This window comes from Morone saxatilis, unplaced genomic scaffold (assembly GCF_004916995.1).
Source record: "Morone saxatilis isolate NCDOM2014 unplaced genomic scaffold, NCSU_SB_2.0 Contig20, whole genome shotgun sequence".
In the NCBI taxonomy this organism is placed as follows: Eukaryota; Metazoa; Chordata; class Actinopteri; family Moronidae; genus Morone; species Morone saxatilis.
Genome location: NW_023339763.1, coordinates 13160684 through 13185158, shown reverse-complemented (window position 1 = coordinate 13185158; position 24475 = coordinate 13160684). Strand labels below are relative to the sequence as shown.

Here is a 24475-nt window from a genome sequence, read left to right as displayed (position 1 = left end):
AATCTCTTTATGATATATAATGTTATACACATTAAGTACAAAGACAGACCTCCTCTGTTACATTTGTTGACTCTACAAATTAGTTTTGCTAGCTGATGTCCATAATTCCTATCCCACAGTAAACCATGTATAATTGATCACAGCTCCTCTGCATTTTATTCCCACTCTCACAAGAGATGCTCATTATCACTTTAAAATCATTCCTTATTGATTCTGATTAAATTGCTTCATTTGGCATTCATATTCATACAGCATCAAACACCAGCATGTGGAAATAAATAGTTAATGCATTTTGAAGTACAAAGCCCACAGGGAAAAGATGATTCTCAATGCTTTGTATGTCACTGCATGTACGTTAGCATTTTGTCCAGCACACAGAGTAATGCCGTTGAGAGAACACTTGCTCTTGAATTATGCTGGTGATGTTAAACAGCTCAAATATAGTTCTCAGTTTACCTACAGGTCTGTGTTACGTTGTCCTGTGAGTTTTTACACACAGCATAAATCAGATATGTGGACACAGTGCAGCCATGCCACCAAGATAGAAGATAGCATAGGTGGTAGAGATTCTTGTTATCTATTGCACATGATCAGCCATATCATATTCTAATTATTTGTTTTGTTGATACAAATGAGAGAATCCTATATGGATATGATGACAGATAATTAGATTACAGGTTGCATGAAATGTTTTACTGCCCAGCCTGTCCACGATATCACAGGCAATATATACAATATTAAACATGCCGTGGCAGCCAGACCTTGCTGGTAAACACATTAACATGCAAGTAAACGCCAGCAGAAAATTCCAATAGGTGCTCATGGACATTACATGACAAACACTATTTACATCTGTGAAAGCTTAGCAGTGTTTTTACAGCCATAGCAAACACACCTTTAAGGACAACTGATGTGGTCTCTGTGGTGTAGTGTGATTTCAAATTATGCATGCTTCAGGACTCCAGAAATGTTATCAGACAATTACCTGATAGTATTTATAAGTTAATTTCATTATTTTGATCTTTTAGGTGGGAAGATCTGCCAGTTTTAAAGGGAGTACTGCTGAGGAAGCGATGCAGGTCCGGACAGCCGCTCAGGCCGGAGGGAGTGGCAGTCTGCTGCGCTCTGGTAGAGGTCTGCGTCTGGGCCTTGGAGCTGTCACCCGAACGACTACGGGATCAGCTAAGGGCAGAGGACCCAGTCAAGGTCAGAGGTCAACACTGGTCTTCAGCCAGCCAGTCCAACCTGTCAGTCCAGCGACCTGTCAGAATAGCCAAGATGCAGGTAAATAAAACATTTCCTCACACGTTTTTCGAGCAGGTTTACATTTCCTCACAGAAATCCACCAGAGTGGCAGATGGAGATGGCCTCTTTTGAGCTACAGTGTATGTCAGATTTCATTTCAGCAACCCAAAATTTGACACACTAGAGAGCTACCTTATCTTTCTTCTATTCTGCAGCAACAAGCAGTGGTGGGACTGTTTCCTCCTCAAATTGGCATGAGATGAAGGCAGCTTATTAAAATGCATTCGCTGAGATTAATTTGGACTGATCTCATTGGAGGGCTTTAAGAAATACTCTGAGGGGACTTTTCTGCTCCAGAAGGCTGCCATGTACAAAACAAAATAAATAAATAAAAGCTTGCTCACGCTTGCTCTCCACACACAGTGAATTTCTAATTCAGATGATTCAGATACCACCTCTGACTGCTGAAGTCACATTTACATTACAGCTCGACCGTCGCTGGAATATCGAAGTATGAAATTTGCTCATCGCCCTGCACACTGCTGAAAGGCTACGCCATTTATCACTTCCATGCATATTTGATCTGCTCTCTCCCTGAGTGCGATAGAGACATACATGTGCATGTGTTCACTCACAGATACACAAGCATAACCTAAAACTGCACATACAGAATTGATCAGCGTAGTGTTATGAGGTGCCAGGTTTCCTTATCATAATCGCTATTAATACATATGTATGGTGTCTCAGTGCTGCTTGGCCCTCTGGGAACTGCAGACTTTGAAGTGCAAAGCAATTAACGCTTAAGTAACGTCAGTATCTTCCTGCTGGTAGCATCTCTCATCCCTGCTGTGCCCTACACACACTGCATGCATAAACACCAGCTAACATATATGTAGCATTGGTCAGTTTTGTGTGTATCAGTTTATGTCCTTGTGTATATGAGCTATGTAATAAGGGATTTCTGTTTTCTTTTCATTTGTTGTTTTTATTGTCCCGGAGAAGTCTGATCCGTAACCCTTAACAACGTGCCAATGATTATTCTTCATCACTGTAAATGACAACTTTTCAGGCTTTTGTGAAGAGAGATCACACACACATATTATAGTAATTGCACTGTATAGCTCTCTATAAGAGTCAAAGTACTGCTCACATCTACTCATATAATTACTGTGTAGATTTTGAACTCTGCATTGTTATGATAATGAGGATCATCCACGTTTGTGTTGAAGCTGCTGTAACTTCTGCATATTGAGGCTCTCACCCTCCCTTCCTCACAGCCATGAAGCCTTTCTCGAGCACTTATGCAGAATGCACTCAAATATCACATTTAATAACATGCAATTTAACGCCTTGGGGAAAAAATCCATGCAGGTTGTCGCAGCTCACCTTGGGTTGTAATTAAAATCGGTTGGTTGTTATAGTGCTCATCCCAGCCGCCTGTGCTATTGACTTTTCTGAGCCCAGTTCACATAATTCATCTCAAGTTAGGATGCTGTCCTTCAGCGAAAGCCAATGGATGTTTTGAAGATGTTTCCATTTCTCAGGGATAAGAAATTGCAGGTGGTGTTTCAGACCTACGGGCAAAGTAAAGTGGTTTTATTCAAATTTTTGGAATGGCTGAAGGGAGAAAACTGCAAGCCCAGGAAAACACCCAGGGTTTTATGATTCATGATGCATTTTCAAATTCACCCTTCAATGAATTTTAGTCCTATTTTTTAGTACTTTATCAAGTAAAGTGTATTTTTCAGGTGCAGAAACAAAAAAGTGACAAATGTAAGTGAAACAAAAAGAGAGAAAAAAAAAGTTATTTTGGGGCTAAAAAAATACAGAAAGAGAGAAGGGCAGTCAAAGTCATATCTCCTTCCTATCCCCTTTTAGATTCTTATGAATAATGTGTGTTTTCATTTAGAAGGAGCATAGGTCTGTGGTATCTAGGCTAAGGTGGATGCTTGTCAGGCTCTCTTCTCTCCCTCGTTTCTCAGAGGGGATGAATGGAGTGGAGGGGCAGGAGAGAAATTAGGTCATTTATCTTTAATGATCCTGACCTTCTCACTCACAAGGAGTGAGCTCCAATCTAATAAACACACCGCATGGCACACGGGCAGATATTGAGGAAGGAGGATAAGTTATAAGTGTGAGCAGCGGCACTGATGATGCTGGAGGGGGCTTACACTGGAGACTTTTCTCCCTCCTTCTGTCCCACTTTGTTTTTCCCTACCAACAGTGCTTGTATTCTGCCTCTTAGAGTTTTCTCTTGAATTGATGTGGCGGTTACCCTGTAGCATGCACTGTAGCACACAGCTGTGCCAAATGGAGAGGAAAGAAGGGCTGCCCACCTTATCTCTGCAGCCAGCAGGGGATAATGCTCTTCTTCTGCCCAGGATCTAAACCTTGTGCTGCAGGCTGGGGTAGCCAAGATGGGTCTTCTATCCAAGGCATGGGGATTTACCCACTGCCCACTGTGTGTATGTGTGTGTGCAGCCTTGGTTGTTCATGCTTGCACATTTCATCTGTTTTGCTGTTGGAAACCATAGATTACCGAGATGGAGGATTTCCCCCCATTGCTCGCTGACAATAGCTGCCATTATGGAGCTATGATTACTTTTTTATCCTCCCTGTCTCTCTTTGATTCCCTGTCTTTTCTTTCTATTCCTCTGTAAAGAGGTTTTCTTTCCTCTTTATTTTCTTCTTTCTTTTAATCTTTTTAGCCTTCTGGACTTAGCGTTAAGTCCAGAAACCTGGATGGGCCTTTGTGCACTTTGGTTAACTACAGTGAGAATCACTGTAATACCTTTAATAACGAGGAATTCCTGAACATGTAATGGACTCTAAACACAGGCAAACACAGTGTATGTGTTGGAAATGTATGTCATCTATGTCCTAAATTGTGGGTGTCACATTAAATGTTGTAACAGTGTTGGCATGAAAGGATTTGCTGGCGTCTAGCCCAGCCTGTAAGCACGGCCAGAGCCAAAAGCAGCTGTTAGCAGGTTGCTGTGTATATAGCTCTTATATTTGCTTGCTCTAGCTGTCGTCATAACACAGAAAACTTCCTGGTGCCCACTGAGACCTTAATCAACACAGGATGATGAATGATTCGCAGGGGAAATAAAACATCATGGCTATGCTGCATTAATGAGTTTACAGTAGTTACTCAAACACACACTTCCTATTCTTGTGGCGCTGTCCGTTCAGCACCACATGCTGCAGCATAAGCTGAAATGCAGGGAATGATGAGTTTGTTCAACATTGTCCTCATAGTGTCTGGCTGCTGCCTATATTATCTGTCTGGTTCTGCTAAGGACACGATTTACCCCCTATGAACAGCTTTCTGATTTAAAAATATTGTCTGATAATAAATAAAAAACAACTTAACAAGATTCTTTATTTTGTGCTTTACTAACAGACGACCAGGTCTTCACCCATCATGCTCCTGCTCCTTCTCCAGCGACAGCAGCAGCCCAGCCCCAGGCCGCGGCCTCCAGATCTCTGCTTCCCAAAGCAAGTCAGTCAGGCCTGCGCCCCCCAGGCTTCAGCTCCAGTCGTCTCCCTGCGGGCCGCCTGGCAGCCTTTGGCTTTGTCAGGAGCTCCAGTGTGTCCTCCGTTTCCTCGGCCCACTCTGCCGACAGCACACAGAGTGACCCCTGCAGAACAGCTCACCGTGAGTCCACTCAATACAATCTGTTTACGCTGCCATTTGTGAGATTTGATTCTTACAGATTTTCCAGCATGAGCTGAATGTTATCATCTGTCTTTTGTTTGTGTACTGATGTCTATTTGTTAATCCCAATGGTACACTTAAAAACACCTAGTTAACACTACATCAAGAGTACACTATTACCACCACTATACTGTCTTTATTGCTGTATTTCTCTCATGAATATAGTTTGCATAAACAGCCCCCGCCCACATTCATTATGTTGCAGTTTGCTTTCTCTTCCTGATCTCCACCCTGCTTTCAATTTATTCCTCACTAGGTATTTTCATACACAAGCTCCAAGTCAATAACAACATAGAGCACATTTTCTATACACAATATATGGGATTTCTGGAAATAGACACAGCCAGTACAATTATCCAATAGTGAATAATTGGGTATTATGATTAGAGTAAAGCTTTGATTCATTCACTTTGTGTTCAGTCATTTGTTTATCCATGGGTCACACATGATTGACCCAAAAGGGGGCACTATTAGTTCATTCAAATTATTCAAATTAAGACTAGAGGTCAGCATTGTGACATTGTTACTAATAGCTAATTTGCTCTATTCGATTCATGAGTAAAGGGTGATGACATAGTGCTAAGTTGGTGAGAAGGCAGGATGACTTTTTGAAATTTAGAAAAGTAGAAAATTGAATGTGAATTTCCAAAATTTACTGCAACACTGGTAATGCATTGATTCATATGCTGAACAAGACATGAGACTTCCCCATTTGACAGCTCGGCTTGTTTTTTTCTTGAATGTATGTAAAAATAACCGAACATCAGTAATTTTACAGGCTCGTACCTAACTAGGTCTGTGCTGCATATTCAGTCAGCATTAAAAGAGATAACAGTATAGAGTGGATGCCTTTAATTTTCACAGTCATGGCGAACTGGAGGTGTGCTTACAGTTGTGATTTCAATGCTGCTTGGCAGGCTGGTCGGTTAGTTGGCTGAATTTGTGGTAGCTGCATGTGTTTTTAATGTGACCTACATAGCAATGCTTGTTCTTCCTCTCCCAGTTACAGTTGACGTAAGCACCTCCAGTCTCACGCACGTCAGGCCCCCTGTTATGTCATCACTCCTTTCCCCCATCCCTCCCTTTTGTATTTATACTTTTTCATCCCTCTTTTTTTTCTCCCATTGGTTGAAAGTGAATACAAACTGTGTGGTAATGTGGGGGTAGGTATCTTTTTAGCTGTGAAACAGGGAAGAGATGACTCCTTGGGTGTTTATTTAAAAGAAAGTGGCATAAATGTGGAGGTTTTCATTTTTCATCTAATATCTATATTCATTAAGGCCTAAACGTTGATTTAATAACTCTTTTTTATCAAGGGTTTCTCCGTGTTTGGGTAAAACATTGTAAGAAAGGCCATATCATCCATTAGCTGGCAAATTCAATATTAATCAATGAGTAGTGCTCTAATTGCATTGTGAATATTGACCAAGTGTGTTGGCATGTGTGTGTGTGCAATAGAGCACAATTAAGTAATTTGGAGAAAAATGCCAAATATGGGATATTTGTTGGTTTTCTTTGTGTTCCATTATATTAAAGATGTATGATATGATATTGGGGTTTTGGACTGAGGATCAGAGAATGTTAAAACTTGAACTGGAGCTTTGGGAAATCGTGATGGCCAATTTTACTCTTTTGTGACCAAACAATTAATCAACTGATTAAGAAAATGATCAGGAGATTAGTACATAATAAAAATAATTGTTAGTTGCAGCCTTAGTGTGTAACTATAGCAAGATGCAACACTCTTTTTCAGTTTTTCTACATTAACTGAATCAGCTGTACATGGTGACACAAATGTCTACTACTCTGGATAATCTGTAGAAAAAAATTCGGTCCAAATTTTAAGCTCTTACCTCAAACTAAATTTCAATACATCTTGCCACCAACTGCCACTTGCAGCTGTATATTTTGATTTTTCAGTTTCTATTTTGGTTTGTCGTCAGAGACAAATGCAACATAATACACAGTATTTTCAGTAGCTTCATTTGTACAGTGCTTTTCCAAATAAATTACCATGCTAATATCAATATCCGGAATAAATGAAATAAGATTCAAGCAAGAGAAAGGTCTCTGCTGCACCATTCTGGCCAAAGAACACATTCTCAGCAATGCACATCAAACTTAATGTGACTCTTGTGCATCCAAGATAAATATACAAAATATAACAGTGCCCTATTGTTTGTTAGTATCTTATATATTTAAGCAGCTGCGGATATTAATTTGCAGATTCACTCCAGTCATGTAGCACCTGTAGTACAAACCTCTATAGGCATTTTGACCCCTTTATATTACACCTGTAAACACACACGCAAATTCACGAAGCACAGGAATACCTGCCAGCAGAACACAAAGACTAGAAGTTTTAAAAGTAGTGCCTGCAGCAGAATGTTCCTCTTCCTGCTGCTGCTCAGAGCACGGTGAGACCAAAATGAAAGCAAGGATGATAGACATGAGAGGCAAAAGATTAAGGGCCTTTGATGTTCATTCCTGTGTGTGTGTTTGTGTGTGTATGTGTGTGAGACAGTGGGAGTAGAGAGAGAACGAACATTTACTTCCAGTTTTGACTCTGTGTGATGCTTTGACCTTTAGCTGCGAGGCATTTGAACTCTTGGCTCTATTTGAACCTTCGAGACTAAAGTGAGCTTGACTGTAGATACTGCTCTCTCTCTCTTTCTCTCTCCCAGTGTGTGAGCATTTGTTGAGTTTCAACCAGAGGGTTGCCTGTTGTCCTTTTGTCAAGCTTTTCTTTGTTAAAATTGGGAAAACTGGTTTCTTTTTTGTCCTGTCTTTTCTGGACCTGGATCCATTCATCATAAATTTGACTGTTCCCTGCAGAACCCAGTCAGAGCTTTAACCTCAAACCTTGAAGTTTGGATGCTAAGGGATTCTTTTTTTTTTGTCCTGGAGGCAATTTATAAAAGCTGACAAAATAGGCGTGACATTTCGTTCAAAGTTAAGCCCTTCCCTGATCTGAATTTTAGATATTGTCAATATTTCAAAAGTAATTGTATTTTAAAGTCCTTATGTAGCCTCAGGCAGAATGTAAAACTGGAGTATGTTTCTGAGTGACTGCACAAACCCATTTGTAGACAGATGTTGATGTGATTTGCAGCAGGATGGTGAAATCCCGATGGGGACAGACAAGTTAAGTTGGGTTAAGTCGTGCGAGTTGGTAAACAATCTTCAGTTTCTAATTTCCAAAGGCTCTGTTTAACCTACAATTATATGCATGAACACAGGTGAGTGTGTGTCAGTACGGGAAGTGTGCATGTGGTGTTTCTTCATGAAACCTGATTTTCCTCTACCACCCTGGGATCTCTCCCCCCTCTCACCGCACTCAAACTGAGATCAAAGAACAGAGAGATTGACAGATGAAGTCTCGCACACCCTTCAATCGAAGTTGTTGGGGGAGCTGCAAAAAACCAAGTACCTCCTTCTGTAACCGAGAGAAGGAAGTCCAAGCTCAATTGCTTGTTTTCCTCATTGATCAGCAAGCAAAGCGGACTTCATTAGGGCTCTGGATGATACGGACTGGAGAAATCATTAAGGAATAGAGCGATGGGGAGGAAAGGATTGCTGCGCTTCAGTAAAGTGGGTTAGAGGAAGTATCCCTGGAGTTTAAACTCCCCGCTGTTGTAGCTCGTTGATCAATGTGCTCATGTGCAATTGTGTGTCTGTAGAGAAGAGAATGGAGAGGAAAAGGAATCATTTTGCACAGACAATGTTAGGTCACTTATTCCTTGTAGGCCATGCACTTAGTCATGGTTTTATTTTAGAAATTTTTCAGAAATCATCCCCTGAGTATCCTTCTGATCGTGATGGCATTAAAGGTCCAATGTGTACGATTTAGTGGCGTCTAGCGGTGTAATTGCAGATCGCAGCTCACTTCATCCTCCCCTTCCAAGCACAAAGGAGAAGCTACGATGGCCACAAATAATATAAACGCTCCTGTCTACAGGCAGTGTTTGGTTTGTCCGTTCATACCAATTCCTATACTCAGTTGTTTGTACACTATGCCTATAAATATTATATTCCATTTCAGCCTGTAGATCCTCCTTAATGTTACACACAGGACCTTTAAATGTAATTTTGTTTGTGGTGCACACAGCATTGAAAAATTACATTTTAAAAATTCAACAGCGTCATTTTTTCCCAGATACAATGCCCCCTCACTGAACACATTGTTTTATCAATAGTTTTCTATGGTAGAAAGAAGTTCTAATAAAAACTGTTGCCATCTTCTTCCATTCCATTCGAAGTTTATATCTAAATTAAAACTGGTGAAGTAAGACCTAAACTATAACGTAGATACCACTAGAGGTAATATACCTTTTTGTATTTTGGGTGTACCAACCTTTTCATATAATTGCAGTATTTTATTGTGAAGTAATATATACTGTGGATTATTTGAAGTGAAACAAATTACAAATACAGGAACCCTAACATGGAAACACACAATTACTCACAAACCTTCACACTAAGGTAGCTCAATGTCACCTTGGGTAGGTGACACTGAGCTAAACTCATATGGCCTTGATTGATTCTAATCTGTTTGCATATAAGAATGCATGCAAGTGTGTGTTTGCATATAAGTATGCATGCAATGTGTGTATGTGTGTTTGTCTAGCATCTCTGGGACTATAGGTTACTCTATATGACATTGATTAGCCATTAACCCAGTCCTCCCTTTAGCTGACATCCCCTAAGGTGTTTCAGGGATGTGTGTATGTGCATCCGTGCATACAAAAACACCGAGCACATATTACGTTAATTCCACTGTGATTGACAGACTCCATTACAACTCAATCGCCAAAACAAAGTTTGTCTTATTGGAGTATAATTATCTCCATTCGTCTTCTGAACGAAAGGAAAAACTGAGCAGACAGCTGATGGGAGGCATGGAGCTGAAGGGAGATGCACCAATAAAAGCAAAATTCAATGAAATGAGCAGAGTTTAGAGAGAGGAAGGAAGGGAGAATGTGAGAGGAAAAAAAGAGCGGAAAGAGAGAAGCATGGAGGGATTGGCGCAGGGAGGAGAGTAGCATGCCATACCCCAGATGCCATGGCTCAGATCTGGTCTGTGACTCATGCTAGCTCACTGTGAACAGATGGTTTCTATGGTGCATGTACGCACACCGATATTCACAAACGTGTCTACACGCACACACACACACAGGCAAGCACTCACTAGTAGAGCAGCAAATTAGATGTGCCAATTAGATATGGCTGCCATTCTGCAGCTGAGGAGAGGAAAAACTAACATGGCAGAAGCTTACTGAAGCAGTGTGAGGATGGGCTCAATGGGCCTGTTCATTAACTGATAAACTCCCAGCGTATTTTTTCCAGCTCCATGTTAATCACTGTTTATGAGCTTAACTGATGGTCCAGACTGACAAAAACACTGGAATGTGAAAACAGGAGCATCAGAATCAGATAAAGGAGTAAACCTGCTCTTCAACTCACCCAGAGGTAGAAGACACTGATTATATGTACTCACATGTGTCTTGTTGTGTATGTAAGTATTAGTAAAACTGAATTATTCTAAAACTTATCAAGCTCTGTATCTGATGATTATAATGGGTTTTGAAAAAAAAAATTATGTGATTCTACATTATTGCTGAAAAAGCCTTGGGTCATCTAATTTTGCCAAATAAAAAACACAACAGCCTCCCTGTCCCTCATCCTCGACTGGGCAACCCTTAATTCTGTTGACATTGTACGGAAGCCCCAAGAGGCAAAGGAGGAAAAGAACATTCTGGAAATCCATTTTTCTAATTCAGATCTGAAGTGTTTTCCCTACTGTGTTTATGACCTACAGCTGGAAAATACAGTCTTTCCAGGAAATTTCATTTTCTAAGTTAAAAAAGTTTTGGCAGGTGGAGTTTTGACAGTAATTGTACATAACTTGTTAACACATAATAGATGTACCTTCTGTTTAAGTGCATGGATAGGAAACATGAATGCTTTTGGTCCTATTTAGAAAATTTTTGTTAAAAAACTTCAAATGCAAACATAGTGTCACAGTAACCCTGGATAGCAAATACTAAAACTGGAGTATCTGTGGCTTTAAAACACGAAATAAAAGCTTTTTTATGGAGATTTTGTAAATTAATATTTTATTTATTCTCTTTTCTAGACATCCACTGGAATTGTTTCTTAATGTTATGCCAAAATACTTGGTGATTGTGCACTCTGCTGAAGTTACTACAACCTTCAAAAAGTCATATTTTTGTGGAGATCTCTGCTTCTAAAAAGCAGGTGTTGTTGTGTGCAGGAAGAAGGATTATTGTGATGGAAAAGAAAATTAAATTCACTTTCTATAGATATCTTGGGGATAAATGTGAAGCACAAAAAAAAAAAAAGAATTACAAAAGCCTCAGCAGCTGAACTTCCATCTAAAGCTGGCCTTGTTCCAGGACACTTGAATGATTGTAGCTGTCATGGGGTTTGAACCCAGGCCGTCTGGTCTCTTTTTAATTCCCTGAACTTCAACTAACTGTAGTGGCCTCATTTTTCTGTTTTAATTCTTTGCTAACCTTTTTTCTTGTTCTTATAAGTCTTTCAGTACTTTTGTGCCCAGCAGATTCTGGCGAGCACTGTTGGATCTTCAGCTAGAGAAGATCTCTAAGCATGCTTTGGAGATTATACCATGAATACTAAAATAACATTTTGGAGAGGATAAAGTCTGTGATTTATTATTATTGTGAGTTATCATATACCTACAATGCCATTTGTAAATGTTGGTCTGCCACGGAGAAAGATAAATATTTCACATATCCTTCTGGTTGGACTGAACCTTTAATCTCCTTACATCTGGGTCCTGACAGAGGACAGGAGGCCTGTGGATGCTGCTGTCAGCTCCAGTGTTATCATCTAATCTATCTTTCAGTCTGCAGCCCAGGTCTAGTCTCTGCAAGGCCATTACTTTGTGCTTTATTTATGCAGCTTTAACCTTGACTTTCACACACATCGTTGCAGATGCACAGTTGTGTACATTGTGTTTGCAGACTTTTTGTTGCTGGGTGGAGTTAATTGGTGAAAACACACAGTTTGACAGTTGTTGATGAAGGAAATATGTTAATATGTAAATAGCACTGTCCGTTTCACTTGGACTTTACAGATGACAGTTTCTGATTTCAAATGACTCAGTCTAGTTGCCAAGTTGGCCACTGTAACTGAAATCCAACATTTTAATCTCCAGTATCAAGTATCATTTCAATGAAATCAGGATGGATGAAGCAGCTTGTTTTTATTGTTTGTTTCCAGCATCATACATTAAGACTGAATGTTGTTTCAGTTTTAGCTAAAACCAAAACATTGCTTGCCTGGAGAAGATACAATTTGGCAAAATGTTAAGCAACATGTTGCCCAAGTGTTTAGATAAGTTTCCATATTTATCATATGACAGCATTAAACATCATGCAGACAGTATGATGTGTGCATATGCTGTGAACTCAGCAAAGATAGAAAAGATCACAGGAAACCCAATTAATAGGGAACAAAGTGCCCTGTATTTTATGATGGATGAAGAGTGACAGACATTTTAACGCAGCGTCAAACGACTGACAGGAAGCAATCATTAATAGGCAGGACAAATCATAGGCTCTGATGAATACAATCTTCAAGCTTAATTACACAGTGTCTTCTGCACTGAACAGTGCTGAATGAAGCTGACACCAGTCAGTGAGAACATGTAGTCTAATCAAACAGGCACATTTCAGGTTAGACCTCAAAATCAACTAAAACTATAAAATAAGTGTATAAACATTATCTTTTTTTAAACAATTGAACATTTCTCTGTGTGGCATTGAATGGTTTCAATCAGTTTATTTTCATGTTTCATGTTTCATGCCAGTTGTATCCATACACACTTGGTTAATATCCATATAATATGTAAGAAAATGTATATCACTCAAATGGCACTGATTCAAGAAACATCTTAAAACACATGACATATTTCACAATAAGTTTCAAGTCGTGTTTTTATTTAGTCTAGTTTTTTTTAAATCATTTTGCCTGTGTACCAGCATCTACAATATAAACACACACAAATGAAGCAGTTCAGTACATTTGCTCAAGCACTGTAGCTACATTATATTTCGACTCCACACATTTCACAGTGAGACTATTAGTTACAGTATAGTCACTTGTTACTTTGTAGATTATGATTTTACAGTACATATACATAAATTAACACAAGCTCCATCTTGACCAGCTACATTATTAAAATGTTTTTTACATGTTAATGCACCAAAATGAATAATAATCCATTAATATTATATGTAATATTATCACTCTTAAAGAATCCAACCTCTGTAATGCTTATTTTTTACGTTTGATACTTCAAGTACATTAAGCTGATTATCATTTAAGTACAGTTTTCATTGCAGGCCTTGTAATGAAGTATTTAAATTGTGGAATTGCTACTTTTATGTAAGTAAAGGATCTGAGTACCTCTTACCCCACACCACATACATACAATACAATTTAAAGTAGTCACTTATTTCCCAGGGGTGTCTGTTTTTGAAGAACAAGAGTTATTTCTTTGGCATGTCAGCACTGCAAGCTGTGCACCTGGGTGTGTGCCGCTTGTGCTGCAATCAACCTGGACAGACTACACCATGATCAAATCCTTTAGGACAACAGGAGAGTTTCTTTTGCAGAATGTGAATGTGCTGATTTAGCTGACGAGCAAAAAAAGTGCAGTGAAATGAAACATCTCCAAGGTGGAATTTTACAATCAAATTAAATTGGGAACTTAAGCAAGTGACGTTGCCAACACAATACACTAAGGGACGGCTCTGGGAATGAACACAGAAAGATCTGACAATGCACAGCGTATGTTTTGATATCTGTTTCCCGTTCAGACAGCGTATAGGACTGAGATACAAGAGTCAGCGTTATTCTACTGGCATTAGTTTTGCTATGAGGTGCAAGCTGTTCCAATAAAATGGCTTCCTGCTGTGCTGGAGAAACCTGCCGTCTTTTGTTCTCAGCTGTTTCTACCTGCTCATATTCCCTTTTTAATATCTTTGGTATTTTCCATCCATCATCAAAATAGGTTTTAAGCTTGCTACAGGCTCCATCACAGCACCATTATTTTATCTCTCTTTTGTCTACTCATCTTGATCCCATACAGTCTCTTCCTTCCTTCTTCTCTATCCTCCTCACGCTTTGTTATCCATCATCGGCTGGCACTTTGCCAATCAGTGATGCATATCAGCTTGCTTTTACCGTTAATTAAATAGATCCCTATTTCTCTCTTTCTCCAAGTCCCTGAATTCCACTCTCCATTTTATGATTCACAGCATTCCTCAATCTTCCAACATCATCATTTACTCTTCCTGTCTCTGCTCTGCACTCTGGGAATTTCTTCATGAATACCTGACCTATGACTGATGAGCACACCTCTGTTCATATCAACCAGCCAGTTGATCCGTGTCAGCCCAGAAAATGAAGCACCAGTCAAAGCATTTCACTAAATAATTGTATTTGTAGTGTAGACATTCAGTTTATATCGTTAAGACTCTAACCCGTAGAAGTCCTTACATATATAGAGGATGTTGACAGCAGTAATTGAAGAGCAGAGCGTCCAAGATCATATATGGCCTGGATGCGCTGCCCATGCCCTTGACTGGTTAATGAGGAGGAAATACTGCTAACGGCCTCGCTAATCAACTCCTGCAAGAGCTCTGGGATGAAGAATGAAGCTTTGGGAATGTAACATGCATCTCTAGTATGTGTTGATGTAGCAATGTGAGCAGCACATACACACAGCAGTGAGAAATAGTAGATAAGGCATATGTACTATGTAAGCATTTTTATTGATATGTGTATTTTTCCATTTTTATCAGTCAAATGTGATGTGAATTCAATTAATTGAACGAATATCTAAAGCAAATACTGCGTGTGTGTTCCTTTTATCCATGTATATTCTATGTTTATATACACAGCGTTATTATTATAACTGCATGATAACTGTCACTGACCAAACACATTTTTCCACACTGTGATCACAAACCACAGTCTATGTCTTGTTCTCATTGCAATGTGATTGTGTACACAGTCTGTTATTTTGCTGTCAAGTTTATGACCTCTGAGCAAGCACTGTAATACGCTTGCTCCAATCTGAAATATGTGGCTGATCACCTGTCATACCTGTATAATTCTCATCGTCAGTTGCTTCAGGCTCATCTTCATTTTCAAAGTTACTATCATCAAAACCCTCCCGAGGCTCAAGTGATCATCTGCTGATCCACATGTTGAAAATGTCTTCTAATGATCAAGGCCAGGTAGCCCACCGCTATCGGCCATCAGGAACATTTTTAGGTACTTTAACTAAATGTGCCATGCAACCCATTTACTGACATCAAAGAAAGTAATAAACTTACTTGACACACTATTATGTTACTGTAAGCCATCAAAAATTTGGTATCAGTGATACAAAATATGAACACAACAATACTGGCTATTTCCTGACACCTGCCTTAAAAAACGCTCAATCATATACCTCAGAGAAAAACATAATAAAAAGAAAACAGTGAGGCTACTTTTTGACTTTTGGAACCAGAAAAGTGCTAAAAACAAATAGTTTGAGGAATATAAAAAACTTGAGTATCACAAATGTCTCTAAAGACCCAAAATATGGGTTTATATGCATACATACAGTCTGTATCTTCATGTTTGTATTGTATTTTACTTACTTAAATATTTATTTTTTCTTTAAATTTTTCTTCTTAAGTAACAGAGCACTGACAAGGGGATGTTGATGTGTCTTATTTAAATAAAATTAAGAAACTGATCAACTATCAATTCTGCAGTGGTTGCTAACCTTAATGGTAAACGACCCAATGACTCAATGTCGAACCAACTTCCCACTCACTATTTAGAACAATGCCGGTACAATGCGCAAATGTTGGAGGGAGCAAATGAAAGTGTGTGTTTATAAGTAGCTCAGTGTATGTGTTGTGTTTGTGCAATTGTTTCTGTGTGCACAGGTAAGTGGAATACTTTGGTCACTAAAACAATCCACACTAATGGAAAAGCTGCTCCTCTGAATAAATGAGACTCCGTGCAGTGTACTATTCTAATCCCGAGCGCCTGAGGGACTTTGCTCCAACATAAAAGACTAAAAGAAACTCTTGATATCTAAATGTTCACAGCAACTGCTTGTTAGTTTGTTTATTTATTGCTGTCACGTTTTGCAAAGCACACTGATCTCTGCGGATGCGGATGGAGGAAAGTCGTGCTGCATGGCTTAATCATCATCTCAATGCTTCTTACAGGCAGCTTTACATTAAAATGTTTATCCCCGCTTGTCACATGAAGAAGGTGGACAAGTGCAGGCAATCTGTTGTGTCATTATTGATCGGGGATGAGGAGATGAGCAGGATATACGCAGTGTGTGAGAGTGTGTGCTTGCAAGTGTGTACTAATCAGGGTGCTTATGTGTGAGTTTTCCTGTGTGTATGTGCTCATGTGGAAGCGTTGAAGTGTCCCTGTGTAAACATGTGTGTCAGACTGTGTGTGTGTGTGTGTGTGTGTGTGTGCAAGATAAGTTTCCAGGTTAACAAAAGAATGATTGAGAGCAGCAGCATATGACCCAGAGGTTACAAACCATTTCATAGTCCAGTGAACCTAAATTCAGACATAACCCAGCCCTGTCGGATTGTAGAAAGGACTGTATGTGATTGGAAAAAGGAAGAAAAGAAAGCAATTGAAATATAGAAAAATCAGACAGAGAACTCTGAAGAGATATAAAAGTATAAAAGTAATTTAAACAAAATCTAATTCTGTGCATTCCAGGTCTGAGCGTGAGCGAGGAGCCTCCTCTTCACAGAGTGACCACCGGCCCTCCATCAACAGATCACCAGAGAGGGGCACCGTGTCGCAGCAACAGCCTCCAGCCCCCCTCTACCCCAGCCCTGCCCCGGCGCTACCTGCCCGCCCAGCCAAGAAGCTCCCCTGGAGGTCAGTTGAAGTTTTTTTAGGAGAACAGGAGCATGATTTTTGGTTTAACCTAATAGATAGAGATACAAAAAAATTAAATATTTTGTAAGAATTTTCTGATTTGGGTGATTTCAGTCAAAATATGTATTTCAGTTTGTGAAAGAACAATAAATTGGGTTTTTAAAGCCAACATGCACGGTGCACGATGCATGAACAAAGCTCCGTGCATGTTGGAGAGATAGAATTTTCCATCAGCAACAGATTGTGTCCTATTGTCACATGCTGTTGTCACATATGTGGTGAACAATTTAATAACCAGCAAGCCATACATAATGATCATGACAGTATCAGGTGGTTCAAAAGCAGAGGAATATTCAGCTAAATGTCAGTAAAGAACAGGCTTTATAGTCAGTACTTGGGAATCATAGAGCAAGAGCTTATGTTCTATATACTTTGCACAAATGTTAAATATTTATATAGCAAGACATCAGTGGTATATAAGGCACACAGTGTTCTCATTGGAATAATTCAATGCTGTTAAACTCTAAACTCCATATACAGTGTAGGAACTATCTAAGCACAAGCACCTCCTTCAGGGGTTGTTGAGAGGCATTTTGGGAAATGCTGGAAGCCAATAAAGTAACACTTGGCCACCTCACTTCTAATTACAAAATCATGCACATAATGTATTAGGCTGTGTTAGGGATATCCAAGAGTGGACCTGCCTTTTAAGCGTTCGTTTCAACCATTTATTCCAGTGTACTTCTGTTCATGTAAAATACCACAATCAAAGGGTTTAAAATACCCTTTTACCCGCTTAAAGTACCATAAAACACAAACACCACGCATTTAGCATGTTCTTCACGGTCTACCGTTAATACATTTTTATGAACCTGTCCTGGTTGAATGTGCCGATACAGTCTGTTCAGAAGCAAGGAAGCGCACCGGCAGTGATGCTTTTCACACACAGTTGAGTTTTTCACACGCAGAAATTAACACCAGAAGCCCTGTAGTATCACACTTCTCTCACTCACACTCACTGAATGTCTTTAAACTTTTACAGCGGCTGATCCATCTTTGCTGTGTGACCGGAATATCTAAAAACACACACACAACGTACCTGGGCAAAAGGCATTTTAGACAGCAAAACAATGTAGACATGAACTGTTGTATCGTTGCCTACAGTTTTTTTCCCCTCCAGCCAGGGTTTGTATGCAGACAGTGTAGTGGCTGTGCGTCTCTCACCCTGTGTTTCTGTTGCCCTGAGCTGATTTTAAATGTGCTGTAAATTATTGATGTAGAAGTTCCTGAGGAGTCCCTGTCAAACTGCAAGTCATACACAGACACCACTTTTTATCTGTGTAGTGTATTCAAGTTTTGTCTGTCTCAATCCAGTACTCACACATTTTGTCAGACACACACACACACATCTTACCAGCCCCTGAAGGTTTCAGACAGAAACCTTCTGTGCAGAAAGCCCATAACAACCTTCCACCTGAGACTCTCTCACACACACACACACACACACACACACACACACACACACATTTGGGCATAAGGCTCAAATTCAATTACAATGCAAACATGCTGATATTCCTGATAGTTACACAATCCTAACAACTTTTTCATTTCATGAGAAATTAATTCTGGCATCCACAGAATTGGCCAAAGAACAAGGATGCCCCACAACGTTTATGTGCTTGCCAGATAAAAAGAAAAAATCTGTGATTGCGTTAGCCTTTTCACATAAAATGTAGGATAGTTTAGCTTAAAACAGTGCTTCTGCAGCTTTTTCCTTAAGGGACCCCTTTTCTATAATTTAGTAAACCAGCTTAGTAAACCTGCTTAGGTGACATACTTTATGGATATCCCATATTGTATTAAAAACTGTACAATTAACCTAAATAGAGAACTCAGTAACTGCAAGATGTTTGTGTATAGGAGAAATTTGCATACATTTCGAGCATTTTATTTTCTGTTTAGGGAGCAATTCTCTGTCTATATTATCTATTATAATTTTTAACAATCACACATACTTACTAGGCTCCTTTCTTGACAAATTCAGCTTTCTTGTTTGTGACACTTGATCATTGTTCTATCACTGTTCTATCAGACAATTTAGTTTACAATTAGTAAAAAGTGAACCAAATGCTAAGATATAGGCTGGCTGTGTATATTGTTTAAGTTTTCTAGCACACCTTAAAATCAAGAAGGCTTCCTGGCCCACCATTAAGCTTTGGGGACCCCCAGTGAGGAACCTGAGGCCCAGGTTGAGAACCACTGCCTTAAAAGCACAATCCATGATCCAAATATAAACACAAGATATAGCCTCAAAATAAAAAAATATTATTTGAACTTACTAGCACTTTAAAATTGATTGATAACTCTTTTAATACAGGGATTAAAAGTGCTCTGGCAGTGTTGGTCTGTCCGTTGGTCGGTCAGCCTACTACTCTTTGGTGACATGTCTTTACAACTGTTAGACGAATTACCACCAAATTGTGTACTTAAAGCTGCTCAGCTACTCAGCTGTAAAATAGCAAATCTTAGCATGCTAACATAGGCACATTTTATTCTACCCTTGCTTCCAGCTACCTCTGTATTGAACACAGAGAGAACATTTATATTGATGTTCTCACCTAACCCCTGTTAAGAATATTTGTGAAATTGTTACTGTAAATTCAAGTTCAAGGCAGTCACACTGGGTTTTAGTAACAGTACAGTGGCACAGCAGCTGTGTGTGTTTGTGTGTCTGTGTGAGTCTGGGGTTCACTTGGCGTTAATGAGGCACACTGAGAGCCACGTTTGCATGACCACAACCATACACACACACACACACACACACACATTGTCTCTGCAGACCTGAAGTATCTCTCCAGGGTTATTTGGGGGATTTGTTCAGGATCAGAGGCTTCTCTCCCATTACAGGTCTAATTAGTTTCTTTTCAAGGCCTCTCTCCTTCTCTCCTTTCTGCTCCACAACAAATTCCCTGCTAACCTCCTGAAACCTACTTTCTTATTGACTCAAATTAGTTTTTTTACCCCCTCCCCACTTTAACCATTCTGAGCTCCCTGGATGAAGCATCTCACATTTACTGTTTCAATTCCAGCTGCTTTCCTTTCTCCCACTCACCTCACCCGCTCCACAACAAGAGTGTTGATTGTTGTCTGTCTTGGCTGCAAAAGTGTGCAATGTCACAGAGAGCGGGGAAGTGATGGGCACATTTCTCCCAGTATGCTCCGCTTCACTTTGACCCAGAGTCCCATGGGACTTAGTTATACTGCGCAGCGGGAGGTGGGTGGAAGATGAAAGCAGGAGGGTAACAGCAAGATTGAAAAAAGTTAGGAGAGGAGAAAAAAAATGGAAAAGAGCAAAAGGGGAGAGAGAGAGAGAGAGACAGAGAGAGAGAGAGAGAGAGAGGAGTCAACATTGAAGGATGGTTGGTTTGATGTGTGTGTGTGTGAAGTCTGACTGACGTAATATCTCAGTTAGCTTTTTTAGCATGTTACTGCTTTGTCATCTATTATCTGAATGTCATTGTGTGTTTTTTTTGTTCAAAGTAAGCAAAATAACACTTCACTGATCGGTTTCTCCTTGTTGATTGACAGTTGGCAGGAAAGAGTTTCAGCGGAGTTCAGATGTCACACGTTCTCTCCCATCCTCCCCAAAGAGGCTGGCGGTGGTTCCTCCCAAACCTCAGTCCCCAGGTCAGTATTACCAAAACACATCATACAAAAAGCACATATGCAAAGTTCCCGACAGCCGTCTTTAACCTCCTGCACCCAATGACAATGCAAAGTGCTTTTCAACTTTTTCACAGCAGACATTTTGACTTGTGTGACTAATAACATTAATTAAGACCCCATTCTAACTAACTGTCTCTATATGTGAGTGAGCCATCCTGCACAAATACCCTGAACTGTCTTCTGTAAAAGCAGCAATTTTTGATTTTCACAGCGGACATTTTGACTCATTAAAAGCATGCACAATAGGCCTTTTCACTGCAGACAGTTTGACTTGTCATAGCTGGAAAATCACAGGTGCAATTAATGACATAAATTATGGCTGCAGTCTAGACACTGAATTCTACTGAATAGAATGGCGTCATCATGTATGTCACCTTCCCAAACCTTTTCCACAAATAGTCCTCATATTTATGACCTCTTCTGTAATCCACTCACCGAAAGAAGCAGCTTGCATCTATCTCAAATATCGAGGGCTGGTCATACACTGCTTCAAAGAGAGATTCAAGATGCTTTCTTCTATGTTGTGATTCAATCCATACAGTCTGCAGAGGTACAACTTGTTTCCTACAGGATTGCAGAGGGCCTCATCTTTCCTTGCAGAGTTGACACATATCTCCTCAGGCTACACCTCTCTATGTGCTAACTTCACTATTTTTCACGAAAGTGCTGCTGATATTGTTCACCCTTCTCTTTACTGCATCTTTTGCTGGACCTTGCCTCCTCCCACACAGTCGTAAAATAAGAACATTTCCTTTTCATTCTCTCTGATTCTCAGCATTTTAGCTTTTCTGTTGTTTTTCAGATATTATCAGTTTATTGCTCCTCCTGAAACTCTTCTGGGCTGTGCCAGAAAAATGTCAAATGAAATGAAATAAATAACCTAGCCTCACCACCTTTAACCACACCCTAGCAAGAACAGACACACACACACACACACACTAGTCTCTGCATCCCACACGGTCTGCCATTACCTTCTCTCATTGTTTTTCACATTATTATTCCTCCTCCATAAACCCCACTGCTATCATCTGCATGCTGCCTTCACACTCAGTCACATAAACTCATTTGGTATTCACTCAACTCTCCCTAACCTTTCAGGTAAAGCCTACAGAAGTATGCATGCATTGCATGTGTGTGTGCGTGTGCGTGTGCGTGTGTGTGCAAAAGACATTTACATAAGACTTCTAGTCGTCTTCAAAGACGGTGAATCCTAATGTGCCTTCAAGGCAAAGACACTGATGAAGATGTAATATTGAAACATTTGCTGATATGTGCAGTTTGCACATTTTTAGAAGAAAGGCCTGGATTATTAGATACCATGGATATACATCTCCCTATATATTTATTTTTAATTCTTTTTTTTTTTTACAATTTTATGATTAGCTATTATATTTTTCAGAGAGAAATTCCCCCATTTCAGGTTTTATTTGCACACATACACTGGCAAGTATATATTTTCTCTAAATTGGCCTTAAACATCTATCGCTATTACAATCATTCAACGCCTTCAGGTACCCCTCTCTTACTGAATTCTTTGTCCTTCCACTCTCTTCTCTCCTTTACTCGTGGCCCAGAGCGCTCCCCTTATTTTATTCCCCCACCTCCCTCTAACCGATCTTTCACTCATTACCTGGGACCCTGCACCCCAAGCCCAGCCTCACGTTGTCATGGAGACCGCCCCTACACGCTTCAGTAGGCCTGAATGATATGGTTGAGGCAGGTAATGTGGAGCTGCAGTGATTTTGTGTGTGTGTTCGTGTGTGTGTACACATTAAGTATGTGTGAACACACAGAATGTACATTTTAAAAGAAATTTAAAAGAATTTATCTGAGTAATGCTCTGTTCTGATGCTGTGTGTCTCCACAGGCTTGTATGTGTTCACACCACATGACAAGGTGACTCACACAGAGGCTAATCTGACTGCCTGTATGTCAAGTGCTTAATGGTTGTGCCCCGCCCCCCCAGCCGAAAAATAGCTGCCACGTGTTCGTCTGGCCTTTAAATTACGTTTATCATTAATAGAGCCTTTACCTTACAACACAAGTACAACAAATAATATACTCATATAAATATAATTTAACAGTGTATTTATGTTATTGCATGCTACAGCTCAATCATTTCTTGATACTGATCACTTTCATCATAAGATTAGATGGTCCATCATGAGGAACACCAGACTGGGAATTACCCCAAGGCTTCCTCTGTAGAAAAGATTCAATTAACTTACTATCATTTATCATGTGAACACAGTCATTAGCAATAGGTCAGGTCAAATCTCCTCTGATTTAATACTCATCAATTCCAATAGTATAGCCAGATATGTCCTGGTTAGATTTAAGATTAGTACATGACTCCTTAATGCCATATTGAAGATACCGTATATATAATTTCAATATTTTTCTATATTATATGTATTTATAGGGATTTTCAGAAGGAACACATGCTCATGCAGAGTAATTTCAATTAATTTTCTATATTTGTTTCTTTTCCCTCCCTGCAGTCCAGAGTGGGCAGCGGCCCGCAGCAGCGGTGCGAGGGTCAGCTCCCCCGGGGTCCCCTCGCCGCGTGACCCCCCTGAGGCTGCAGCAGGAACAGCAGGAGAGCCTGCAGAGAGAGAAAGAGGAGTCTCAACAGAAAGACAGAGAAAGGAAAGCAGAGGAAACAGAAAAAGAAGAGCAAAGGGAGGAGGTGAGTTTTTGGGAAAATCTGTAGCACCACTTTGGGTCTGCTTTATTCTATTGTTTGGTTTTTTTTTTTAAATTCTATTTCATTCTTCTGTCACTTAGGTTCAGAGGCTGCAGGGACGATGTGAGCAGCAGGAGAGGCAGCTGAAAGCTCTAAGAGATGAACTGAGGAAGACTTCCTTGGGTCTGGAAGCCTTCATTATCACTACTCAGCATTACTGCCTCAAGGTAGCCCACTTGAATATACAATCCATACAATAATAATATTAATATACTTACACCATAATAATGCTGTCTTGCATTACAGGACAGGCTTATACAGAGCTCTAGTGTTATCATTTTCATCATCATGTCTATATCCCCCACAATCCCACATCTGATTAACTTGAGATGGTCTAAAGGTTATTCTATGCTCCTGTGTAGATAACACGGTGCCTCAACCTTTAATTCACTCCGAGCCCGGGTTGAGGAAAACACATGCTCACACACGTGAAATCAAGAACACATACAATATTCAACACCATGAGGTGAGATTCACAGCATGGTCCATGAACAGTGCGATGAGGAAGAGTGATTGCGACTGTGGGAAGGGTCCTTCAGAGTTCAGTGTGCCATTGAGCTGGTTTCATCCTGTCTGTGTGTCTGATGGAATGATTTAGCCTCCAAGGTGCTATAGCTGTAATACTGCTGTGAGGTGGTTGAGAGACTGTCTGACTTCTTTATGGTCACTGGGTGCTGCAGTCACTGGCCCACAGTGCTGATATACAGAAGAAGACAGGAATAGTGGGCCTATTTGAGTAGGTTTGAGCTCCCTCTGCTGGCATCAGTAAACACAACAGCTACAGTAGGGTTCAAGCATGTGTGTGATTTGAATCTGAAAATGTTGTTTATTTCCTACATTTCAGAATAAAACTACAGAGGAGAATCAAAGGAAATTGTCCTTGGAAATCCAAAAGATCAGAGAGGAAATGGGTGAGTAAAGATGAGAAACAAAATTTGACCAAAAAAGGTCTTTTTCACAACAGACATTTTGACTACCCATAGTAGGAAAAGCGCAGGTGTTACCAATGACATTATCAGTGGTTATATTCAAGTGTCCCAGTATCTTGTGACAGCGTGTCAATGAGC

The 24475-nt window shown here is 39.9% G+C and overlaps 1 protein-coding gene across 1 annotated transcript in view; it reads left to right on the top strand.

Moving 5' to 3' along the window:
* The window catches only part of mtus2a (microtubule associated tumor suppressor candidate 2a), a 31104-nt gene that overhangs the window by 2536 nt on the left and 4093 nt on the right, over positions 1 to 24475 (top strand). The window contains exons 2-8 of the mRNA XM_035666868.1: positions 1029 to 1284; positions 4652 to 4906; positions 16772 to 16936; positions 20525 to 20623; positions 23164 to 23264; positions 23450 to 23575; positions 24253 to 24319. Of these exons, the coding sequence (XP_035522761.1) occupies positions 1029 to 1284; positions 4652 to 4906; positions 16772 to 16936; positions 20525 to 20623; positions 23164 to 23264; positions 23450 to 23575; positions 24253 to 24319 (1069 nt within the window). The remainder of the gene's footprint in view (positions 1 to 1028; positions 1285 to 4651; positions 4907 to 16771; positions 16937 to 20524; positions 20624 to 23163; positions 23265 to 23449; positions 23576 to 24252; positions 24320 to 24475) is intronic.